The 25,432-nt window shown below is 46.6% G+C and overlaps 2 protein-coding genes across 9 annotated transcripts in view; both read left to right on the top strand.

Moving 5' to 3' along the window:
- Positions 1 to 13,924, top strand: part of Salm (spalt major) — a 71,851-nt gene extending 57,927 nt beyond the window's left edge. The window contains exons 1-8 of one of the 7 annotated variants that reach the window (XM_072002867.1): positions 909 to 1,802; positions 4,915 to 8,436; positions 9,398 to 9,531; positions 10,477 to 10,752; positions 11,196 to 11,463; positions 12,030 to 12,178; positions 12,583 to 12,756; positions 13,302 to 13,924. In XM_072002867.1, coding sequence (XP_071858968.1) covers positions 5,121 to 8,436; positions 9,398 to 9,531; positions 10,477 to 10,752; positions 11,196 to 11,463; positions 12,030 to 12,178; positions 12,583 to 12,756; positions 13,302 to 13,709 — 4,725 coding nt within the window. In that variant the 5' untranslated portion in view covers positions 909 to 1,802; positions 4,915 to 5,120 and the 3' untranslated portion in view covers positions 13,710 to 13,924. The other 6 variants (XM_072002863.1, XM_072002866.1, XM_072002865.1 and 3 more) reach the window with 6 other exon arrangements.
- Positions 13,925 to 20,434: 6,510 nt separating this feature from the next.
- On the top strand, positions 20,435 to 24,841 carry LOC139987837 (uncharacterized). Of its 2 annotated transcripts, XM_072004568.1 has the most exons (5): positions 20,435 to 20,721; positions 21,033 to 21,230; positions 22,294 to 22,510; positions 22,644 to 22,941; positions 23,135 to 24,841. In XM_072004568.1, the coding sequence occupies exons 2-5, from the start codon at positions 21,207 to 21,209 to the stop codon at positions 24,648 to 24,650; spliced, it is 2,055 nt and encodes a 684-aa protein (XP_071860669.1). In that variant the 5' UTR covers positions 20,435 to 20,721; positions 21,033 to 21,206; the 3' UTR covers positions 24,651 to 24,841. The 2 variants fall into 2 exon arrangements, with proteins under 2 accessions (XP_071860669.1, XP_071860668.1); XM_072004567.1 differs by lacking the exon at positions 20,435 to 20,721 and having other exon boundaries at positions 20,986 to 21,230.
- The last annotated feature ends 591 nt before the right edge of the window (positions 24,842 to 25,432 follow it).

Genomic DNA, 25,432 nt, shown 5'->3' with positions numbered 1-25,432 from the left:
CCGTCTATCGGTGTGTTCCTCCAGGCAAATTCGTAGTTTCTTCCAAGCGAAATGTTTATACTCTTCGGTTAAAGGAAGCGGAATAACTACTATCGCTACCGTTGCTGCTGCTCCTATTGCTGCTCCTATTGCTGCTCCTACCGCTGCTCCTGCTGCTGCTCCTGCTGCTGCTTCTGTTACTCCTCCGACGTGAATTATGACTTCCGACCCATTTTCGCATTGTCGCGGAGCCCGGGGGCTCGTTAGCCTGCGCTGGAGCGCGGCTTTCCTCCGGTTTATGATTTACTGCCGAGCGTAAATCATCCGCCCGAGGCCCAAGGTTGTTCGTTCGTTCGACAAAAGTCGCTCGGTTGCACGCGGCACGGGCCGAGACGGTTGAACAGGAGGTTGCGTAACCGCTGGCCAAAGGCATGCACGTACTTTTGACCTGCAGAAAGCTGCTCGTCCAAGCAAAGAATCACGTTCGAACCCCCGCTGCAACCACCTGCGCTCTCCTCGTTGCCACACGTTCCCAGTGTTCTTTCCGATTTAGCCCTGCGATTGTTTTTGTCAATGGCGTTCGATCGAGTTGATTTTCGTTACTTCGGTGATGATAACGATGCAAGTCGATTTCACCGACAGTTTCGAATTTCTCTGGATGTGCAACGTGACAACGTGCAGTGCGACTACGTACTACGTAGTACGCGTAATTTGTAAATAGCAATTTCATTAATCGCGGACAAACGATTTCTAGAACTTACAAATTTCTCTACATTCCTTGCGTATTCTTACGATACGATGTCGCGTAATTTTATGTTTGCCGAATAGCAAGAATTGTTTGATGATTATCGATAACCGAACATATTCGATCGGGGTTAATTTTAGCCATTTAAAAAGAGACGAATGGAAAGTAGAGGCAAAACTCTTCTCAAGATGATGAAGCGTATAACGTTTGGACGGTAAAGCCGGCTAGTATATGGTGTTCGAGAGGTCGAAAGCTGTTCACGAAGCCGTACGAAATACCGTTGTTCGCGCCCGATAACGAGTAATCGAATTAAAGCTATTTTATGGCTGGTATAGATAATCCAGTAAGGTTCTATCGAGTCGTTGCGTTCGACGCGCCCAGCTGTTTCTTTGTTCGAAAAGCCACGCTCTAGCCAGTCTGCTTTCGTTTGTCGCCCGTTTGAAGCCTGTTACCAGCCGATTAATTCATAGGAAATTCAGACTCTCGTGTCTGGTCGTCGATCTTCGATTTGTCACGAGTTGCCCAAAGCGTCCGCCGTCGTTCGTCGCTAATTACGAGATTACACGAAACTAAATACGTTTGTAAAATTGTTTAACGCGTCGAGGAGACAAACGATAAAACGAGCTTTCCGTTTCTCGAGTAAAACGGTATCCAACGGTAAAAAGTCGGTTTCCTTTAAATTCGAGCAACATCGTTTCTTCGATGCTGTTCGATTTGCTATTGGCAAATATCGAGATAAATTCATCGGACAGATTTTTCGAAGAACGTCGCGCTGGTTTAAAGCGAAAGCAGCACGCCGCAGGCCTAATGGTACACAATTGTCTTGTTGCCGCTTCGAGGACAATCGAAGATGAAAATAATTCGAATCGATTCGTCGTCGATGAAAACGGAAAGTCGATATTTGCGTTGGTCGCGACTAGCAAACTAGAAAGTGCTACGCAGTTTCTGGTAAAAAAAAAGAAAAAAAAAGAAAAAACAAAACAAGACTGGAATAATTTGTAAAAGGTCGTATCCATTGACGATTCCGAGAATCTCGAGACTAACCGGAAGATAACGAAACGATGGAGAAACGTCAGAGGTAGGAAGAAGGCGTCGATAAGTAGCAATCTGTCTTCCCGTTATTTTAAGCACCTCCGTCTCCGAAGCATTTCTCCAAGCAAAGTATACGTGGCTCCTTTTTCACCGCCAGATTCTTGAATCTTTAGTGCCGTGTTCGAATCGAGAATTGCCTGTGAAAGAAAAGAGAAATAGAAGTGGAAGGAGAGAGAAAGGAGTGAGAAGGAAGAGAGAAAGAAGAGAGAAAGAAATGTGAAGGGAAAGAGAAGGAAAAGAGAAGGAAAAGAGAAAGAAAAGAGAAAGAAAAGAAGAAAGGAGAGACGTCTAGACTCTAGACGCATTCCAGAGGACCAAAGGGAGTCTATTCGACGAGCGGCATCGTCTCACACTCCGTTGCCGCCCCTCCCCGAGGCAGCCGAGAGACTGGGCTCGCGGGCAGCAAAATGAAAAGCGGACGCGTGCAGCGTATGACTCCGGCGGCCGGTTCGCACGCAACGAAGCCGTAGATCCGGAAGTCGGTTCGGCGTAGGTGGAACCGGCGAAGAAGGGGTTCCCTCTGTATGATAATTAATAACCGGGCGCTGAGTGGTTCGGCGAGGCCCCGCCTCTTACCCCCTGATTTATGAACCGCGCCGCCTTCCTTGTCATAACCGTGCGTATGTATAGAGGCTTGCGCGCGGTGGAGGGAGGGCCAGCTAGTGGGGGTGAGCGCGGGAGGACAGGGTGGGGGAAAGGGTGACGCGTGACGTTGCGCGACGCGACGCTACCTACGCCCAGGCCGGCTCTTTACCAAGCGATCAGTCGGTTCTCTCTCGTCCTTGCCGGATGACATCGTTCGACACGCGGACGTCCGGCCGAAACGCAGCGCAACTTCCACGCGCCTCCGCGAGTCGGCGCCACGCACGAGCTTCCTGCTTCGCGAACCCGTGCGATCATGCAGCTCATGAGATGGAGCATCACGCGCCGCCTCGAATGCCGCGGCATCAAGCAGGGCGTCTGCGGACCCTCCAGACTCTCGTGCGCACGATTTTCCGGTACGCAACCGCTGACCTTGAACGTATCTCCACGCCGCGCCGACGACTTCCCGCAAATTCGCTCCCTCTCTCTCTCTCTCTCTCTCTCTCTTTCTCTCTGTCCATCTCTCAGGCCGCTCTGGTCGCTCTGGCCGCTCCGGCCGCTTCGGCCGCTCTGGCTCCTCTGGCCCCTCTGGCCCCACTGACCTCTTCGGCCTCTCCGGCCCCTCTGGCCCCTCTGCCCCCTCCAACGATTCCCCCCACTCTCCTCTCCATCTTCCTCCCTCTCCATCTCCATCTCCCTCTCCCTCTCCCTCTCTTTCCCGTCACAGAGAAGATCACGTTCCACGTTTCATTCTACGTTTTCCCCGTTCGAGAAAAGTTCGTCTCGCGTACTACGAGTGATAGAAAGTTGTTCGAGTTGGAGGTTGCAGAGTTTTCTAGTGGATGGTTACATCGGGTGGCGAATGAAACGTTGTAACTGGTGCGATTCGAACGGGTCCGACTGGTCCGCCGGGAATAGTAATCGAGCGATTTCCATTTTTCATTGGCCCCGGTGCGCGTATTAAAAGTTTCCAGCGGTGTGGGGTTCGCGCGCCGCGCTCCGGAATACTAATCGCCGCGCCGTCGTTTCTTATCATCGACGCGAACGTGCATGATCCTCTCCGCCGAGTTTATCGTCACGGGCCCCTGTTTTCCTTTCGTTTGTACCCCCGTATCCACCGGTTTCCTATATTTTTCGTGCTCCCGTTTTCAAAAACGGAAAATCGTGCGCGCCGATCGTACGAACGCCATCTATCTATCCGGTGTCGATAAGCCTGGGTGGTAAATAAAATCGAAACGAATCGGATTAATCATTCTGCCTCGGTTTCACCGCGACACCGTACATTTTAAACATGACGCGCCGACTTGCCAAGCGTTCGGCCCGTTCCAGCCTTGGCGAGCGTATGCTATGGTCGTGAAGCGAAACCTTATGAGCTTTCATCTTCGACCGTTAAACTGGTTCCAGCTGGTGACGTTCGTTACTTTCCTATTCTCTCTTCATATCGAATCGAAACGTACAAATTCTCGCTATTGCGAAATCCTTGGATCGATCGAACGCTTCGAATCGAACTCGATACGACCAACGTTTACCTTCTCACGTTTCTATGTTGCAAGCTGCAAGCTCGACCAACCTAAAGTACGTAAAACGCTTGTAAAATATTCAAACTATCGCTGTAGGTTATCTGGAAAATTCCGTTTCTTTTCTTTTTCTTTTCTTTCTATTTTCTTTTTTTTTTTCTTTTTTTTTTTTATTAAACTCGATTTTTCTCTATCGCTCGTAGCAAAATGGCGTTGTCAATCGAGATTCGTAATCGATTCAACCCGATCGATCGATAAGCTATTCGTCATACTCGTCACGTGCGAACGATAAAACGTTTTGCTCGGTCCAACACCTTCTTACCGATCCGTTCCAGTTGTCGAGCATAAAAATCCAGGTCTTGGACATTCGCGTCTTTAGCGACGAAACTTGTCTCGCGGATATTCTCGTTTCTCGTTACGTTGTGAAAATTGTACGACCAAGCATGCTTCTCTCGCGAGAATCATGTACATGTTTGAACCTTCCGGATCGATGATTAGACTTGGAATAAGGAAGATGCATCGTGCAGCGCTTCCACGCGTACCATATACCCCTACTCGTCTTACTTAATACGTATGTAAAGTTGGTTCGTCGAATGCTCCTTGTTGCATCGGTAACGCGCTGAACTGTCTATTTGAAATTCATACGACACACGGTATCTCGAACGACCGATGCTTTGTATATATATATATATTTTTTTTTTCGTCATTAGTGCGATACGCACAAACGATTTGAACGCTGAATACAGATGATACTTTGGCACGGTTTGTTCGCGCTGATGTCGTCCTCGCTATACGGAAAGTAGCTCGATCTGGCTTCTACGTCTCTTGCCCGTCGCCACATGTACGTAGGAAAAGATACAAGTTTCTACGCGCAATTCCAGTAGCAACGAAATAATATAGAATATTTGTAGGATATTTAAGATATTTTGGGAAGAAACGACACGGCCAATTTCCGATGACCAATCGAAAGCTAATCGCGGTGTCACGTGTGTATTGCAGGTGAAGAAAATGAGTTTACGTCGGATGGCGAGGAGAGTGGCGGTGGAGGAGTCGGCGGAGACGAAGCGGTGGACCTCACGGCATCCAGGTGCCATCAGGGCGAGGAGGACGACAAGGATCAGGAAGACGCTTTGGAGGAGGATGAAGAGGAAGGCGTGGACGAGCAGGACGAGCAAGAGGACGACGAGGAAGGATCGCGCAAGCAGATGCATCACAGACAGGATGCGGAGAACAACAACAATTTCGTAGAAGGTGGCGCCGCTGGCAGCCTGTTCCCGCCCGCTGGGACTAGTCACGTCACCCTGGAAGCACTGCAGAACACGAAAGTGGCGGTGGCTCAGTTCGCGGCGACGGCGTTGGCCGGAGGCGCGGACAGCGAGGCCGCTCTGCAGGACTTGGCGTTGCTTCAGAGCACCCTGTACACGTTGCAACATCAGCAAGTGTTTCAACTGCAGCTGATCAGCCAATTGCAGCAGCAACTGTCCATCACGCACAATCAGTCGGTGCAGCAGCAAGGCCCGGGTGAACCGTCGGATAGCAAGGAGATATCTCCGTCGCCGATCATCCAGCCTAAACCTTTGTCGAGCCTAACGTCGCCTCCGTCGTCGCGTCCACCGAGTCATCGGCAAACCTCGCCGGCTCCTGTGACGCCGAACTTGGCTCAGGAAAGACCCACGCCGACCAGCAGCGCGTCCCCGTTGAATATCCCGTTGGCCTCGTCGAACGCGACCGGCACGACCTCGACTACCAGTACCAGTAGCCAGATGCCGATGTCTCATCAGATACCGCCTCTCTGTTCGATCAGTTCTTCCCTAGCTTCGTCCATCATAACCAACACCGATCCGCCACCGTTGCACGAGCCGAACACTCTGGAGATGCTGCAGAAGAGAGCGCAGGAGGTGCTGGACAACGCGAGCCAGGGACTTCTGGCGAATAACCTGGCCGACGAGTTGGCGTTCAGGGGTGGAAAAGGCTCCCGTCTCTCCCCGTACGATTCAAAGTCCGGTAGCGGTCGCGGCGAGCCATTCTTCAAGCACCGATGCCGTTATTGCGGCAAGGTGTTCGGCAGCGACTCGGCGCTTCAGATCCACATACGATCGCACACAGGTGAGCGACCCTTTAAATGCAACGTCTGCGGCAGCCGCTTCACCACGAAAGGGAACCTGAAGGTCCACTTCCAGAGGCATACGGCCAAGTTTCCACATGTTAAGATGAACCCGAATCCCGTTCCGGAACACCTGGACAAGTACCACCCACCCTTGCTACAACAAATCGCCTCCGGTCAGAGACCGATGCCGTCACCGCCGCCGCCACCACCTTCTCACCATCCCTCTTTTCACCCGGCGGCAGCGCACGGTTTCTTACCTCCTCAGCCGCCCTTGCCGCTCAGTTTAGCCCTTCCCGGTATGCCACCCTTGTACAGATCGCCGGTTGTCGCTCATCGGGACGATCAGGACGTGCCGGAGAACCTGAGCAAGCCCGTTACCACTGCCCCGACCACCTCGCCACATTCCCCCGCGGTTGTGTCCAATTCTCGTCATTCCTTTCACGACAATCACCATCACCACCATCACCACCACAACCAACAACAACAACAACAACAACAACAACATCAAAAGCAGCAGCTCGAGCAGAGGGACGAGATGAAGCTGGAGCAGCGATCGCCTATGCAGGAACAATACCAGCGACAGCAACGATCTATGAGCCAGGAACCGACCGAGAGGATAACGCCGAAGAAAGAGCCGGAGGAGGCCGAGGAGCCCACGGAGGAGGAGAGCGAGGATTTCGAGGAGACGACCAGACGGTATTTAAATTCACCCCAATCCTCCGTCAATCCACCCTCTCAACCGCAGACTTACGAAGACTGTAGCATGGACAGTAAGATGAGCGGTCGACTGGAGGGAGACGGCGACATGGAAGTCGACGAGGAGATCGAGGAGCAGCCGGAGAATTTGTCCGGTCGTGGAACCATCAATCGTTTGCCGCAACACGTTGTCGCGTACCCCGGCGCCTCCCCTGCGAGTAGTAGCGCGAGCAGTGGAAGCCTTCAAACATCGTTCGCGGGAATTCTGTTCCCAGGGCCACCGGCGCACCATCAAATACCCCATCACGCCGCACCACCAGCCGTAAACGCGTCCGCCGCCGTCTCTACCAACGAGATGATCGATCCGGCCAAGGATCCGGCTATCTATTCCAGTCTGTTGCCACGGCCGGGCAGCAACGACAACTCCTGGGAAAGTTTGATCGAGATAACCAAGACGTCGGAAACGTCCAAGTTGCAGCAGTTGGTCGACAACATCGAGCACAAGCTGACCGATCCTAACCAGTGCGTTATCTGCCACCGTGTGCTGTCCTGCAAGAGCGCACTGCAGATGCATTACAGGACTCACACGGGCGAGCGTCCGTTCAAGTGCAAGATCTGCGGCCGGGCGTTTACCACCAAGGGTAACTTAAAGACTCACATGGGCGTCCACAGGGCGAAACCGCCGCTCAGAATGTTGCATCAGTGCCCCGTTTGTCACAAAAAATTTACCAACGCGTTGGTGCTACAGCAGCACATACGATTGCACACCGGCGAACCAACGGAGCTCAGTCCGGAGCAAATTCAAGCCGGCGAGGTGAACGAGTTCCCGCCAGGTTATCCGCACCATCCGTTGGCGTCGTTCCTTCCTCAAGGCTTTCCACCGATTCATCCCGCGGGACCTGGATTCCCGTTAAGCTTTCCTCCAACTCGTCAACAGCTGGAGAGACAGGCTCAGGAGAACGACATCGACGCGAAGGACGAGCCTCAACAGCAGCAGCATCAGCAACAACAGCATCAGCATCAGCATCAGCATCAGCAGCAGCAGCAACAGCAGCAACAACAGCATCAGCAGCAGCAGCAGCAACAGCATCAGGCAAGGTACGCGGAGGAGCACAGCGAGGAAGCGGACGACCAAGAGGACGAGGAGGACGATCGAAGAGAGGAGGACGAGAGATGCAATCGCGACGCGAGTCGCGGCGACCTAGAGGACGAGCAGGATCACGAAAGCGAAGAAAACGACCACAAGGACGTGTCTTTGCCCAGTTTCTCGACCTCGCTGGCCGCTCTCGAGAATCAGGTGCGAACGATCACGACGACAGCCGCGTCGACGATAGGAAACGCCGCCAGGTCGCCGCCGTTTCATCGTTACAACGGCAGCGAGAAGAGCAACAGTCCGCCGAATCCTGGCGCGCCGTTAGATTTGACGCCACGGGCATCGTCCACTCCGGCCTCGGTGGCGTCAGTGCCAACGCCACCTCCGCAAACCACCACCCACCATCCGCATCCGTTCGGCATGTTCGCAGGCCTGCTGCAAGCGGTCTCATCGTCGCCGTCTACCAGCAGCATCGGTTCGTCGAGCATAAACAGCGTCAGCTCGATAAACGCCGTGACTCCTGGAAGCGGCGCCGCCGGGCCCTTGGCTTCCCTGACCACGTCAGCCGTGTTGGCTGCTACGTCCACCTACAACCCGCTCGGCCTGGCTGTCGGAGGGCCAGCAGGTAGGCGCTGCTAGCATCAGGGCGAGCTGCAGTTCCTGCTACACCTCCCGATCGATCTGACACGATTCACCGATCCTCACCGCCAGTCTGACTGATTCGTCCACCTATATCCAAGCTGTATATCGACGTATCCTACTTGTGGTGTAGCCGGACCTAGCACTCCTACCCTCCCGCTTGACACTCTTTTTATTATCTCTTTGAACACCTATGATCTCTCTCTCTCTTTTTTCTGTCTGTCTGTCTGTCTGTCTGTCTGTCTGTCTGTCTCTCTCTCTCTCTCTCTCTCTCTCTCTCTCTCTCTCTCTCTCTCTCTATCTCTCTATCTCTATCTATCTATCTCTCTCTCGCGCTCTCTGTTAATTTGAATCGCACTCTTCGATATAAAAAAAAAGATACAGAACTTGCGAGCGCAAATATCAGTTGTTGTATTCCTTTTTTGCGTAAGGAAGGATCGAAACTATGGACATTTGATAAGTAAATAAATAAATTTCTTTGCAAAGAACGGATTGTTGTCTGTACGATTCATTTCACTCCTTTCGTCGAAGAAAACCAAACGAGACTAACTTTGTTCTCGGGGCAGCTACGGCACGCGGATAGCGATCGGCTTCGAGTTCCGGAGGCTCGCGTTCGCCAGCGGTCGTTCTCGGCCGGTGTCCGCTCGCGCGTTTGGCGATTAGATTAGAGCCTGTTCTCTCTCTCTCTCTCTCTCTCTCTCTCTCTATCCCTTCCTCTATCTCTTCCTCTCTCTCTCTGTCGCTCTATCTGTCTGTCTGTCTGTCTGTCTCTCTCTCTCTCTCTCTCTCTCTCTCTTTCTCTCTCTCTCTCTCTCTCTCTCTGTGTCTTTCGCGTTCGTGACGGATAGTTTACGAGAGTCGAATCGCGGTTACAAATTGCTTTCACGGACGGTAGAAGCGTGTGAAAGTGTCGGGAAGCAATTGTAAAGAAGTACGATCTGTTACAGTGCGTGGAAACACCACGTGTAATATCTGCTACAAGACATTTGCGTGCAACTCCGCGTTGGAGATCCATTACCGGAGCCACACGAAGGAACGACCTTTCAAATGCAGCATATGCGACAGAGGCTTTTCCACAAAGGTAACGTAACTTTCTTACGTTCGATGGGATCGGGACGATGGAATTGGACGCGCTCATTCCGAGAATTGTTTGCTGCTCGCCAAACGAGCGTCGAGAGGAATCGTGCAACGAATCGAATCGATCAAATACGATCGCCTCGTTCCTAATAACCTGTAAATCTATTCTTTTCTTCCGGTCTTCTTTCCTAATCGTCCTTTTTCGCGTTTATCCTTCGGATTTAAAGGTTATTACTTGCTAGAAAAAGACGTAAGACGTTATCGAAATTTCCAGTTTGATTCGCTTTTAACGACTCGAACGTTTCACAGTACGAGAACAACTTATCGTTACTAATTAACTAATCGTTAGCGAGTTACGCGTAGTAATTCTCTCGCGTTTAAATTCGTATAAAAGTTTTCGCTATTTTAATTACGTGATCGTGCTTTATAAATATACGAATATGGAAAAAAATTGAAAGAAAGGAAGAACGCGAAGAAACATTTGTACACGAAGGGAGGATTTTCGTAGTTGTAAGCGAACGCGTCTCGTGCCAATCCGTTAGACGCAAATTAAGATTTCGGGTTTCGAGTGCATCGGATTGCTCTCTCTCTGTCTGTCGATATGTACGAATCGATGTAAAAGTAACGCTATATCATATCGATACTATATAATAAAATACTAGGATTAAAGGATTAAAATACTAGGATGACTAATACGACGTTTAAAATAAAATACATGCAAGTCGGCGATCCAGTTGCGCGATTCCTTCGCGGCGAACGCTTACGCTTTGTTGCTTTTAGAGAGAGAAATAGATACTAATGCGATATATCCGAATTAACGTATTAACGGAAACTCGAACGACGAATCGATAATCGTAAGATAATAATGGAAAATCACGATGCAAATCGCGTCAGTCGGTTCAGGTTTGGCCAGCTCTTTGTATCTTTGTTTTTTCTACGATACTTTCAGAACGATGGTTCCGGGCAGCAAGCATGCATCTGTGCGTCTCAACCGTTGCCCGCTAACAGTTCGATCACTTCACCCGATCCTCAATTTGGATCAGCGTGTGCCAGTAGTCGAGAAAAAGCGAAACGCAGGCGGCGGCGGCGACCTGAGGATCGGAAGAACCGGGGGCGGAAAGGAGCCGGAGGGGGGCGGGGGCTGACGCCTGTCTATCCTGCCATCCGCCTACCCCCGCTGATGTCGCCCGCCCTCGGACTTCTACCCTCGGCGCACGGCCTCCTGGTAAGAGCCTGCTGCATTTTGACAATGAAACAACAACTATGATAACACCACTATGTATTCTTCGTTCGACCTTACGCCATTCATTTTCTCTTTCCTCCTTTCTTCTTTCTTCTCTCTTTTTTCTTCTCTCTTCTCTCTTCTTTCTCCTTTCTTCTTTCTTCTTTCTTCTTTTTTCCTGGCAAGAAGAGCGTATAGAACGTCGACTCAATTTGGGTCAGTCGACTAATTGAAAAAGCCTTCGAATTTGTCGTACGATTCGACCGTGATTATTCCTTTTGTCCGAATAATCTATAGAAAATATTTGTCCGAGTAAGGAAAAGTTGAAAAGCGATACGACGTCGAATCGCGAGAAATTATGCAGAGTGGTGTGATCGATGAAGTGATTGAACTCGAAGCTGTCTGGTTCGTGACGATGTAACCGAGCAATGTTTTCTCTCACACAGGGGAACATGAAGCAGCACATGCTGACTCACAAGATCCGCGACATGCCGCCGCATTTATTCAGCGACTCGAAGCAGCAACACCAACAGCAATCTCAGGAGCACGAAACCTCGAGAAGTCCGATGTGCGCGGAGGATTCGAGCTTACCGCCGCCGCCGCCACCGCCCCCACCGCCTCCTCCACCGATGCCTCCGACTTCGATGGAACAAAGCATCGCCGTGAAGAGATCGCCGTCAGAGGGGGAGCTGCCAGCACCAAAGAGACCAGCCAGTAAGTAACTTGGAAACCGGTTGAAAAGCGTTCGATCGGTCTGCTTCTTCATCGAGCACAGTTCGAACGATCCAAGAGGCTTCGCTTGCCAGGTTCAACTGTTTCTCGCCACCAGAGATCGTCGTCGAGCTTCGGCCGAAACGCGAAAGTAGCCACCGCTGTTTCACGTATATACACCAGCTTCGCTTACTCGTGCACTCGCTTGCGCTTCCCTCCGCATCACGCGCTCTCTCCCCTGCCGACAGGTTGCTTCGCTTTCTCTTTCATTTCTCGTTTCTTTCGTCTTCCGTCCTGAATCTCACCCGCGAACGGATAAGTTTTCCGAGATAAAACTCTCTCTCTCTCTCTCTCTCTCTCTCTCTCTCTCTATCTCTATCTCTCTTTCTCTCTATCTATCTATCTATCTAACTATCTATCTCTGTCTATCTATCTATCTCCCTCCTCTATCTATCTCTCCTCTCTCTCTCTCTCTCTCTTTCTCTCTCGAAGAAAAGAGACAAGCTTGAGAACCTTCGTTAAACTTGCGTCAGGGTCTGTTCAGCGAAACTCTGTGTGTGTATTTGCAGGCGTGCCGAGCAAACACTTGTGCCAGATTTGCAATAAGAATTTCTCCTCATCTTCGGCGCTGCAGATCCATATGAGAACTCACACAGGCGACAAACCGTTCCGATGCACCGTCTGCCAGAAGGCCTTCACCACCAAGGGCAATCTCAAGGTATACGCATCATTTTTCCTGTTTCTCTCCGTCTGTCTGTCTCTCTCACTCTCACTCTCATTCTCTCTCTCTCTCTCTCTATCTATCTATCTATCTATCTATCTTTATATATATCTCTCTCTCTCTCTCTTTCTTTCTATTTCTGTCTCTGTCCGTTACTTTCTCTGTTATCCGTCAGTTTTCCTGTCTCTTTTCTCTCTCCGCTATCCCGTTATCCCCGTGTCTCTGGATTCTTCGAGTTTATTCACTAACATCAGCTAGCTGCTACCGCTTGTACTAACGCTGACGCGTAACGTACAGGAACGAAAAAGAAAGATACTGCAAAGCTCGATGAAAGATCAGCGACACCGAAGAAGATCGTTAACAGTCGCGTTGACTGGAGGTTTCGCTTCTTCTGATCGTAGGTACACATGGGTACTCATATGTGGACCAACGGAGCTTCTCGACGAGGTCGTCGAATGTCCCTGGATCTGCCTCCCCTACCCATCACTCCCAAGGACTCGGAGTTTCTGCAGCGTCGGCCGGATCTTTTCTATCCGTATCTACCCGCGCCATTCCTTAACGGCGTGCAGCAGAAGGTGAGCGATTATTTGAAAATTTCCTATCGCGAGGAGAGATGTCGATCTTGTTTCGCCTTCGTCGTTACCATTTCGATGATATCGAGGTGGATCAGAGGAATTGAACGGTACGGCTACATCGACTACTCGTTGGCTCTTTGAATCGTCAGTGCTTGGGAACGCGCGGGGAAAAGCACGAAGACGGGATCGATCGGATTTCGATAAACGGGATAGTAGTGCATCGCGACCGAACCGCCTACAATACGTCATGACCTACCGTTACCGATTAAAAGCTAACTACCTGAAGAATAATGCCGGACAAAGTAGCACCATGACCAAATGACCAGATACCGCGAAAGAAAAAACCGTAATTGTACTTTTTCCCCGACGATATGAAAATACGCGTGATCTAAAGAAGATCTATCGAGAAAGCTAAAAGGGCCTGGTCCGGCGTCTAGAGTCCGCGTCGCGAGACGATCGTTCTTTCTTTCGTTTTCTCCTTAGTTTCGTGATTCCGTTCGATCGCCGCCGAATAAAATTAACCGGTGGGCGCGCGTTGCTTACAGCTGAACGAGATCTCGGTGATTCAAAGCAACAACGGTCTACCGAGTCACTCCGTGGCCGCTGGCAAGTACGCTGGATTATTCGGCTCGGTGTACGCGGCTGGAGCTGGCTTCCCTCTGGACAAGCAACCGATGGTGGCAGCGAACAGTAACGGACCGCTGCTCGACGGCAAGTCCTCGATACCGTCTGGGTCCATGCTCTTCCAAACGCCATCGCCCTCCCACTCACCAGGCACGCCAAGTTCCAACGGAAGCAATCAGAGCAGCGCGAACGTGTCCTCGTGGACAGGGGACGCTCTTCAGCATCATTTCGACAGGGAGCCGCCGACCAGGTCGGAGGGCAACTCGACTCCACCTTCGGCTCGACTTCCGCCGCCCGCGGCGGCCAGGGGTGAAGGACTGGCCACGTGAACCTCCGTCAACGACACATATCCTTCTTCCTCGAGGCTTCACGTTTTCGGTGACTGAACTCCGTCCTGGCTGTCATACAGACATAGAGACAGAGAGAGCGAGAGAGAACGAGAGAGAGAGAGAGAGAAAGAGAGAGAGAGAGCGAGCGGGAGAGAACGAGAAAGAGAGAGAGAGAAAGAGAGAGAGAGAGAGAACGAGAGAGAGAGAGAGAGAGAGCAACGGGACGTTTATATGGAGCCGGAAGTAGTGTTTCAGTGCATTTCGCGAGCCGAAGAACTCGGACGTGTCGAACGTCCGACGACATATCTTTCTTGATCCCCCAGAGCCAGAGCAGATACCATGTTCCTATTGTCACACTAGTCTTAAACGCGATCGAGAGGACCTTGGATGGAGCACGAACTTCGATAACCGGGTCCCTCTTGAGAACTCTTTCCCGCGTCACGTGCTTTCGCACGAGGGACGACGGACGCGGTGCCTAGACTGAGTCCACGAGGGCCGCAAGACACGTGGCGCCGCGACGTCCTGGCCCTCCACACTCTGACCGTCCATGCGCGACAGTGGTGGTCACCTCACTTAGAATTATCGTACGTTATTATTATAAAATGCGCCTATACGGGGTATATTGTCTGATCGATACCACCTCCGAACGTTGTTGGTTCTCGTACGCGATACAACACGGAGGTTAAAACGCGCGTCGTCGTCCATTTCAAAATTTCGGTGTCGATTAGAATCACGAGCCGATCTCTTTTCAGCATTTGACTTTATTTCGTAAACGAAGATAAGAAAATAAGAGGTACAATCACCGGTTATACGAGATATCCCGTACAGGAAGATATAAATATATACATAAAGAAAGAAGATGATATATATATATATATATACATAAATATATATAAATATATAGATATATAAATATCGTATCGGTGCGAAGAGGTACGAGTTGTATACACGTGCGAGTACATGCGTCGCTTTCTTTCTCTTTTCTTTCTTTTTTCTTTTTCTTTCTTTTTTCTTTTTTTTTTTTCTTTTTTCTTTTTTCTTTTTGTCCTCCAAGAGAACGGCGTTTTTAGGAGTTTCGAAGCGGGCCCGGCAGCGCCCTCGCTGTGATATGAGAGGAGCAGCCTGCAATCGTTTAAACCAATGTACTTATACTTTGTATCATAGTATTATTATTTACACTGGATGTACAGCGCGCACCGCCAACGTGTCCCGTCGTTATTTTATACGGAAAGACAGCCGACGTCGTTTTGCGTTCCCCCGATACCCATCGATCTCGAGTGTTTTCCTAGGTCCAACACCTCGTTCAACTGCCGTTCGGTCAAACCGCGATTCTTTCCCGGTCAACGATGCATCGTTACGCGTAGAATCGATGCTGTGTTATCAAGCACCTATGATTGCACGTGCGTTTATACGGAATCCACGAGACTGGTCTTCCTCTTTCTTCTAATTTCTTCTTACCGAAGATAAGTATCGTTACTACGTTGCATCGTAAACTAACTTCCGACGATGATCTATCGACGATCGAATTTGATAAAGTTACAGAGAAACTTTGGTAATGTTTATATAAAAATTTGTTTACGCTTTTTATCTGATTTGTCATAGAACGTGAAAGATCGTCAGTATTTGAAAAAAGAAAGCAATGTGATGCATCGCAGGATGGAAAAAGCTAAACCGGGACAAGCGATATTATTTTCTACGTGCATAGGAAACTCGGATTCTCGAAGAGTTATCTCGGAGCGCGTCAACGATAATATCACTTGGTCCGAGCGTGTGTTTGTTGGGAATCGTGGAAATGAAAGTGAAAAGCAAGCAAGGGTTGGAAATAGATATTAACGCGAGCTCAGTGGTAACGAAGAGACGCGTAACCTCGTTTAGCAAGGCCGCGTGGCGAAAAAGAACGGGAATTTGAAGAAATTATTTGTTATCGGTAAAATCGTACGTTAGGAAGAAATCTAGCGAATACGAGGCGAATACGATACGAATACGAGGCGAATACGAGGCGAATACGAGGCGAATACGAGGCGAATACGAGGCGAATACGAGGCGATCGAACAGGCATACGTCGTGGACTGTGCGCGATCGATCGCGTTCGTTCGTACTCGAAAAGTAATACTCTCGTGTATAATGGCTTTCCTGTATGTTCTCGCGTTTAAACGTTAAATGCGAACAAAGGATAGATAAATAAATAAAAATACTAATAATAGATGAGATACGATACGCATGTAAAGAAACGTGTAAAAAGTAACGATAGCAATGCTGCATACGTGTGTCCATTAAGCACTTTACGTAATTTATCTGATTTTTAACTAGCTTAGGTGTAACTTTTTAAGAACTCCGTCGATTCGACGACTCTCGTTGCAAAACAAGAGGATAAAATAACAGGAGGCACGGTGTATCGCGGTGTCTCCACGGTGGCTATACGTTGATCAAGAATTGCGGAAAACGACTAATTATTAGGATCGAGGACGTTAGATAGAGATGCTTGGCGAATTTCACGCGAAAGTTTCTCGTACGAAGATACGCGGATATTGTGCAACGGTGGAAATAAAATATATATTTTAACAGAATTAGCCTTTTCGACAAATTGAAAGGAGAAAATATATTTGAAAGATATTCGATAGAACCGTCTCTGGTTTGCACGCTAATTTCTCTAAACGTTTTCGTATTTCTTGATAACGATTCGATGATTCGATGAAATTTCATTGCATCGGCGTATCCGCGTAAAAGCGAGAAAAAAGCGCGAACCAGATAAAATAAAACGAGCTACGGCTCCGAAACTAACGGCTTCGATCACCAGGAATAAAGCGAACAGATTTGTACGAACAGTGTATGGAACAAGCAGCCGAAAGAACAAAGGGTACGAGTGTTTTTTTAACGTTTTCGCGTAAATGCGTTTCTGAAAATATGGCTCGCGAAATGGAATCGATTCGCGGTTGACCGCCTACCCTGCCAGTGACGGTCGAATCCACGCCTTTAGCAGTATTTCGTTTCTTACGTTCGTCGTGAAGTTCGTTCGAATAGCCACGTCGATAAACATACGTGTCTATCTGTACGGCGGTTATGCGTTTATTTTATGATAGCGATCGTTCGTTGTGCGAATCCACGATAAAAGAAATTAACCGCGATAATTTGTCATTCTTTTCGTAAAGAAACACGGTCCGATAATGATTGTCGATTCATGATTGCCGGAACAACGAGAAGACAAAATGAAGCAAGAAGAAGAAGAAGAAGAAGAAACGAAAATTATATGTAAATTCGAGTTAGAAAGGAAAAGAAGAAAACGATACGATTAATACTAGGAGAGAGCGCTCGAGAGTGTAAAAGGTAGTGTTTAGGGAAACAATCAAAAGTCTCCTTTCACAGTGACTATCGTATACATATATACGTGTATATAGATACCGTTGTAAATAACAAACACACGATAAGTATAAAAGGCGAAAATGTCGGGTTAGAGAAGTGGATGTAAGTCGTTAGTGTGTTATTAAAGATGTTTCGTAAGTTAAGTGAAACGTGAAACTAGTTTCACGAGTGCAGATGTTTCGCGTGCTTGCACAATGATCGTTTTTAAATTAAGGAATGGACGAGAGAAAAGAAAAAAGAAAAAAGAAAAATGAAAAAAAGAAAAAGGAATAGGAAAGAAAAGATGGGAAAGGGGGCACGGAAAGGCTGGCAGCTATTCCCCGATCGCAAGTCCTGTGAGGTTGTCCAAAACAAAGTATTGCTTCTACGATCTTAGGTTTTCTGTACATATTGTATAATCCATGTATAAACACGAATCTTGCTAGTTACGCAACTTGTCTCATTGTAGTTGAATTACGTTACGGATCATTATATCTATATCACTTCAACAATAAACAATTATTATGAGAACGAGTTGCATCCGGTGTTTTCATTTTCGTTTTGCTACGTGGAAATCGTTAAACGTCAATTTGCTTCGCGACTGTTCGTATTCGAACTGAACCGAAAAGTTCCGCAATTTCAAATTTACGTTTGTTCGCGCTCTACTTTCCCGACTAGCTTCTATACCAACGTATTCGTCCCTATCGTACCGACTGTCGATACTGTGTAGCAGTTGTAGCGATAACTACCACCATATCGTAGAGTAGGAATAGACGCTCGTCTGCAATTTCGATGGAAAACGACTAGACACGACGATCATCGCCACCGATACGCGTCGAATATGTCACCGACGAGGTACGTAGTCGATAATTTCATAGACTATGAAACAAAACGCGCTTTTCATAAAATCCCTTACCATCTAAACGTCCTATTTCGCGTTACCGACAAACGGCCAGACGACGCATTAATTATAAAAATCCTAAACTCGATGAAAAATATTCGGACAAAATACGTACGATCGTTTTTATTTTCTTTTCTTCTTTCTCTTCTTTTTTTTTTTCTATTTCTTCTTTTTGTTGTTTTTCTGTTTCATTAACGAATAAGCTCGCGTAGAATTTGCCAGAAGAACAATAAACGTTTAAACGTTTATTTCTGCCTGTGTCGTCGGAACGAGCGACATTCCCGTAAAAATGATCGTCTGTACTTCCATGTAATTATCGTTTATCAGGTGCGCCTGAGTTTTCCGTATTTAAAGTCTCCTTAGATCGTCTATAGTGACTTTGTCTTTTCCCTACATCGCGTCCTTTTTTTTGCCACTTCTAACGTATCACGGTGCACCGACCAACCTAGTTTACTGGTTTGTTTTCAAGGAGCGAATTTGAATGTTGGCGCGACAAGCCCGAAATATCGGGCGTGTGTAGGTTTTCGGTATTGCGGTATCGTTCAACGAGATCGTAACGTAGTTGTTAGAAAATTTCCAAAGATTTTGCTCAAAATGTATAGTCGATCGCGATCAAAGCGATTTCCAAGAACTAGCACGGTTTTAATTTGAACGATTCTGTAAACTGACGATAGTCGGACGAAGCAAGAGGACAAGGAGAAACGGAATATCGAAGCTCGATCGATCAAATATACGCGGATACTGGTTGTGAAAAGAATTTTTTTCCATCTGCTGCGTTTCGCTGGATGAACGAAAAGTTGTGGAAAGGCGATCTCATTGTTAAATGTCACGCTTTAATTTCTTTTTGGTTTGGTTTGGACTTTTTAAGCATAGTTTTCCAAGCAACTGGTATTCCGTGCTATTACGTATCGCGCGATAGTATTTTCAGTTATACAAGGACCTTGAGGAACTGGCAACGATAATTATCTTATTCTTATTATCGAACATAGGTTATCGATCAAGCAACCAAGAAGAAAAGAAAAATTACGTACAACACAAACCATCATCGCGAATATGTATTTGAAATATTATACGCGGCGCAGATGATGCCATTGCGGTCAACCGATAATACTAACGTATAATAAATATAAAGATGGAAGATAAATGATATAAATGTTAAATAAAGGCGATTGGCGAGTAGATAACGCTTGTCCGTGTTGACCGGCTATTAGGCCGCTGCGCTGGACCACAGAGCAAGAGGAAACGGCTGTTAACTGGCCCGTTGCGACGAACGACGAGCGACGCGCGACGCGCGACGCGACGTATCGCCGAGGTGCGGAAGAGGCCGTGGGCGCGCGCGCGCGCTACCGCGTCTATCGACCAGATTCTCTCGTCTCTCCTCCTCTCGTTACCTCGCGCTGCCTATGGTCCCTGTATGTATTCCGCTAGGATCCCAGCCACGGCCACGGCAACGCCTCGTCGCTATCTCCAACGTGTTCCGGGAATTGGGGACTGACCGACGGTTCCCACGTGGCCACGTGGAGAACACGAGGAAAAGAAGACTGTTGGTTCTTCGATGACTCTGTTCCCGTTCCCGGACTACGTTTTACGCTCGTTTTCCATCTTCGAACTGGTCCAAACGCTGCTCGCCGCATTTCACCCAGCGTCTCGTCATGTGAACGTCAAGTCCGGTCATCCAGTTGTAAAATCGTTCGCACCGTCGTACCGTCGCATCGTGCCTCCTAATCGTATATTACCGTTTCGATCAGGCTGTTGCAAGATCCGCGAGCGATCACGCAGGTATTCGTCGAGCAGTCGCAAAGTGAACAGCCGCAATGACGTAACACGCGGCGATGGTGATGGTGATGGTTTATGGGGATTTTGGCATCCGACAGTTCCGTTTATGCGGTCCGGTATATTCGATCGGCAGGCGTTCGAATCGGCGATCATTGGCATCGGCTGCGGACGATCGAACGGAAAGGGGTGTTCCGGCCGTGAAAGGGAAACCCGATGGAAACGCGTGAAATCTGACCTGTTTTCCTCGAAAACAAGGAGATGCGAGTAAGGAGAGCGGCGCGAGAGCGGCGAGAAACTCGGCTCCCGAAACCACCACCCTCTCGTTAAAATGCATCGAGACGAAAACTTGGTTACGTTAAAGTGCACCGAATCGAACCTTCCTGACGTTAGACCACGTCGAATCGAGGCGTTCAACGTGCCGAGCCGTTCAACCGTGTCAAATTGCAGGATCGACGAATTTTTCTCGCAGACCATCGCCAATTATTATATAATCATACTTGTATCGTTTAATTTTGAAGCCAAAGTATTTTTAAAGGAGAAACGAGTAAGCTGAATTTACAGATTTTTTCAAATTCTCGCAAGAAACAGCCGAAAGAAATTTGAAGCCGAGTATTCGCTTATAGAGGAAACACAGCCTTGTTAACGGTCTGGTACTCGTTGGAAATAGCCAGCGTACAAACCCCCTTTGCGTCCAAAGAGCACGAGTTTTTCAGGTGCGACCATCTCGTGCAGACGTATTTTAAGCAGACGTATCGCTTCCAAGCGATCGTCGAATCGGTTGGCAAACGTTTCTCCATTTTTGTTAGCGGCGAAGAATCGTGGTCCGAACCGAGCAAACTTTCATCGTGGAAGTCGTGGAGATGCGATGAAATGGTGGAAGAAACCTGTTAAAAAGCTTGGTGAGATTTACTCAACGATGCATGCACTTGGGATCGTTTCGATAGAGGCTGACGGTGAAAAAAGCGGCGAAAAAAGCAGGATCGAAGGAATCCATCGGTAAGTCGGATAATTTCGCTTTAACGAAAAATTAAAATCGGATTAAAATTCAAATTAGAATCGGAATTAATAATATGCGTAAAGTACAGCGTAATTTTTCGTTCTCATTTCTCTTTCCCGTCTCGTTTCTTTCTCCTTATTTGTCCTGTAATTACGCTTTTCGTCCTTTTCTTCTCTTACTTTCCTATCTCTGTTTAACTTACGATCGAGATAACGCGATATAGAATAACCGTAAGATAAATATTTTGCGATAACGCAATTTTGTGTTTTACCAGTCGGTGTGATTTCTTGCATAATTGCGAACATTACAGTTCGACGGGAAGGACTAGTCGTAAATTACAGACATCTGAATCTATATCAAAGGCAACGATAGCGACCTCGAATAGTCCTCTTCACGATAAGATCTGGATATCGGATGATGCGTGTACCTGCTTTCGGTATCTTTCAAACGTTCAAAGGTGATTAGCAAGGAAGGTTGCCCTGGCATGTGCGATCAATCTCAAAATAAGGTAAGTTACGAATATTATTAAGTTGCGATATTTTATCGTTGTCGTTCCTTCCGAACTGTATCATCCGAACTGTATCAACGATACGTGAATCCAACGATAAACAATCCAACGATAAAGTTTGAATATAATAATAGCGTTGATATAATAACAACGGTGAAGAGGTATTTTTGAAATATTTGAAAAAGAACGTGAAAACTGAAGGGAATAAGGCAAACGAGATGTTACTTTTAATAGTCGAACGATTCGTTCGTCCTCTCTCGCGACTCGAGCGTAATCCACGAGCTCTTCGGATATACTTTTATAATTTACAATACCATCAACCGATCTTGTTATCAATAGTCGCGGTTGTACCTAGATACAACGAAATTCAGCAGAATTTTCCTATTTAACATATTCCAAATTACAAGAATTACAGCAACGTTTTTAACCAAATTTTCACTTTTACGAGAAGTCAACGACAAATTTTCATCGATTCTCGTTTTTTGATAAACGTGTATTTTTTTCGATCGATGAATGCGATAATACGCTCTTTATAAAAGCTAGAGAAAGTGAACTTGGGATTTATCGAATTTTCACGCTGTCAACCCAGTGAAAGTTTCAAATCTTCTCTTATATTTTCGAAAACTTCGTTACCTTTAAATTCGAATGTTTAACGAAAATGTTTCAAGTTAAATATAATATTCGATTCTATCGATTGTTCTTCCTGTGAAATGTTTCTCGTCCGAAAGTTATCGTTTATGGTTGATTAAGTTAAATTTGAAACAATTAAAGAATACTTCCTTTTCATCATTAGCAAGTAGATTATACTTATCGTGTGTGTACATTTCCACTTTGATTGTTATTTCGCCTGTTTTTTATGTACTTTAGATTAAATTGTGTATTTAGCTGAAAATTAATGATAAATCAGCAACTTCTCCGCTAAACTTAAATCACTTAATTACAACGCGATGAGACGCAAGCGAAATTTTCTGAGAATAAAATATCAGCAAAATTATTTAAACTTAGACGTAATAGGATATAGGATATTTGACAAAATATTTTATCCGATAATTTTTATTTTTAGATACTGTTTCGTGGGGATAAAGAAACGCTAGATAATGAGCCTAACACTTGTAATTTCGAGTTGCATAAGAAAATATACAAAAGTCGATCGCGGCTACAAAAATGGTTAATAGGGCTGCTGATCTTCCTATTTGTATCGTTAATCGTAATAAACACGTTCAACACGGATCAGTTTCGAGCGGCACGGTATGGAGCTATTATCAACGATACCTCGCAAGGTATACCTACCTATACATATTTTTACTAAAAGCATAGGACTACGAGGATTTCGTTTAAACATCTCTTTGTCGTTGTTAATTAACTAATTAATTAATTAATTAAACGAACGACGAACGTATACTTTATTTTCAGACAATTACGTAGAATTGAAGTCTTTGTTCGCGTCCATAGCGAACTCCGGTTTCATAGTGCGCAACAAAGGTTGTCGAATTCCAGCTATGGATCCTTTCGATTCAGCGATTACACGATTTATCGAGAAGGAAAAACCACTTATTTGCGAGCACGGAAGTCATTTACCGCTGGTCGATTCGAACGACACAGCCCTCTACGTAAATGCAAATGCGATCGGCCATTTTTACAACAATTCAGGGGAAATCGATTGCTGCTGGCGCCCGTTCTGGCGAACGAAGGACGAAGATAACGTTGTTACGTCAGTAAAGACTGATCATTCTTACTTTTTTAACGATCGTCTACGATTTCTTATTTCATTTTATAGAGCATTGTCCGAATGTGCACGTGCAATTTTATACCAAAGTTTGCCGAAATACGTTTTTATCGCTTTAGTCTCTTTCTTAATTTCAAGCGTAATATAATTATTTGATATTCGTAATTCGTATTTATAGGTACGGTAACAAGTGTTTCAAATTCGAAAACGCGACGGCCGTAAACACCGAGTTTGTGAAAGTGGAATGTTCGCGCAACAACGAGGTGATATACAAGGATTATCACGCGTTTGTACCTCGTTTGCAATCGGTGGAGAGGAAATGCGAGCGAGCCGGAGCGACCACTGTGAAAACTGAACAGCTCAGCGTGTTAATAATCGGCCTTGACTCGATTTCACGACTAAATTTTCATCGTATGATGCCGAATACTGTCCACGCGTTGAAAGAACTTGAAGCGGTTGAATTTTTGGGTTACACCAAAGTGGCTGATAACACGTATCCGAATTTAGTGCCAGTCTTAAGTGGCTTGTCCGAGAAAGAACTGCACGATCTATGTTGGCAAAATAAAGATAAAACGTTCGACGATTGCCCGTTTATTTGGAAAAATTTCAGCGCATCTGGTTATCGAACGGGTTTCGGCGAGGATGCCTGTGGCATGACGACCTTCAATTATCTAAAACGAGGCTTCCGAGTTCAACCGACTGACTATTATCTCAGACCATTCTGTATCGCATCCGAGAAGGATATCGGTAATACGCACAAATTAAACGCGAATCTCTGCGTGGGAACCAGAAAAACGTTTGAAAACTTACTGGACTACGCTAAGAAATTCGCCTCGCGATTTTACAGGGACCCATACTTCGCGATGATCTGGCAAGCCAGCCTCACCCACGATTTCTTCAACTATCCGCAATTAGGTGACGACTCCTACTACAACCTCGTCACCTATTTGTTCACGAAACGGTTGCTAAATCAAACAGCGTTGATAGTGATGAGCGACCATGGCATGAGATGGGGAAGCTTTCGGCAGACTTATCAAGGAAGAATGGAGGACAGCCTTCCGTTTGTGTTCGTGGTGATGCCTCGATGGTGGAAGGAAAAGTATCAAGTAGCTTGGGCGAATTTCCGAAGAAACACGCGCAGTCTGACAACAGCTTTCGACTTGCACGAGACCTTGATGGACATACTGCATTCGGAAAATCTACAGGAACCGCGTCTTAAGGCCCGACTTCGAGCGATGCCGAAAGATGAGAATTTGCCCCGTGGAATCAGCTGGTTTTTGCCGATTCCTGACTACAGGACATGCTCCATGGCGGGTATAGCTAGTCATTGGTGCATGTGTCATAACAGCTACGATGTTTCTTCGGACGACGAAAGTCTTCGGGACAAGGCAATCTTTTTGATCTCGGAATTGAATAACATGCTCAACAAGTTCGTACAATGCGCGGTCTTGAAATTGAAAGAAATTAAAGCCGCGAAAGCGTGGAAGGGCGAGGGTGAGAAGAACCAACTGATCGATTACACGATCACGATTCAAACGGAACCTGGTGACGCGATATTCGAGGGTACGATACGGTACAGAAACGAGAGTAAGACCAACAAGCTGGTAGGATCGGTTAGCAGATTGAACGCGTACGGAAAACAAAGCGCCTGTGTCGATGAATTCAATATGAGGCTATACTGCTATTGTTTGTAGCTTAATCTGCTTCTTTTTATCATATTTTTTTTCTTCTTTTCTTCTTTTCTACCTTTCTTCCTTTCTTCCTTTCTTCTTTTTTTCTATTCGTTTTTCGAAAACTTTAAGAGATTCACTTTGACGAACATAATCTTGAATGACTATCGAATAAAATTAGTACGATAGCCAGTATACCGGTACAAAATGAAAAAGTCACACTGTGATAAGATACTTGCTTTAAAGATGTGATTCACGGTAATCTCGTACTTAACAAATTAAGCGTCAACTAATAGTAGTATCGTTTTTATTGTGTACGATAATAATAAATACGCACAGTGTAATATACGTGTAATACACGAATAAGTGATAAGTAAACGTAATTGGCGTGGTGCAGCGATATTATTGAATTTAAACCTGACCATATATACATGCGTTTAGTCTACTATGGGATACAGATGTACGTGTACAGACGTACGTATAAAAATGCAATTGCAGAGAGATACGATTCTTTTATGTTAGAAAAATACATTTTCTTCTTATATCGAAGTAAATGACAGCAACTTTTAAACACGACGTTTGATTTGTTAAGCATACTTAAGCATACTGTGAATAATTTTCAACTAAATTCACAAAAAAGACCTAATATGTGCTAGTATTTTAATTATTAGACGCGACTCGCAGACTTCCTCCTATTAAAATACTTCATTCGTCTTTTCACAATAATATGCATTCGACGAAAAACACTGATCACGTAAAATTACGGCTTTGCAGCAATGGTCCTATTGTCCTGTAATTACCTAAAG

The sequence above is a fragment of the Bombus fervidus genome, chromosome 5, assembly GCF_041682495.2.
Source record: "Bombus fervidus isolate BK054 chromosome 5, iyBomFerv1, whole genome shotgun sequence".
NCBI classification, from domain to species: domain Eukaryota; kingdom Metazoa; phylum Arthropoda; class Insecta; order Hymenoptera; family Apidae; genus Bombus; species Bombus fervidus.
This window is presented reverse-complemented; position numbering and strand designations above follow the sequence as displayed.

What these genes read in the sequence shown, in the direction of transcription:
- LOC139987837 (XM_072004568.1), top strand. Translation starts at nt 21,207, where the DNA reads ATGTGCGATCAATCTCAAAATAAG. An exon ending in TATCAACGATACCTCGCAAG is followed by an intron (nt 22,511 to 22,643) that starts GTATACCTACCT and finishes CTTTATTTTCAG; the next exon opens with ACAATTACGTAGAATTGAAG. An exon ending in GACGAAGATAACGTTGTTAC is followed by an intron (nt 22,942 to 23,134) that starts GTCAGTAAAGAC and finishes TCGTATTTATAG; the next exon opens with GTACGGTAACAAGTGTTTCA.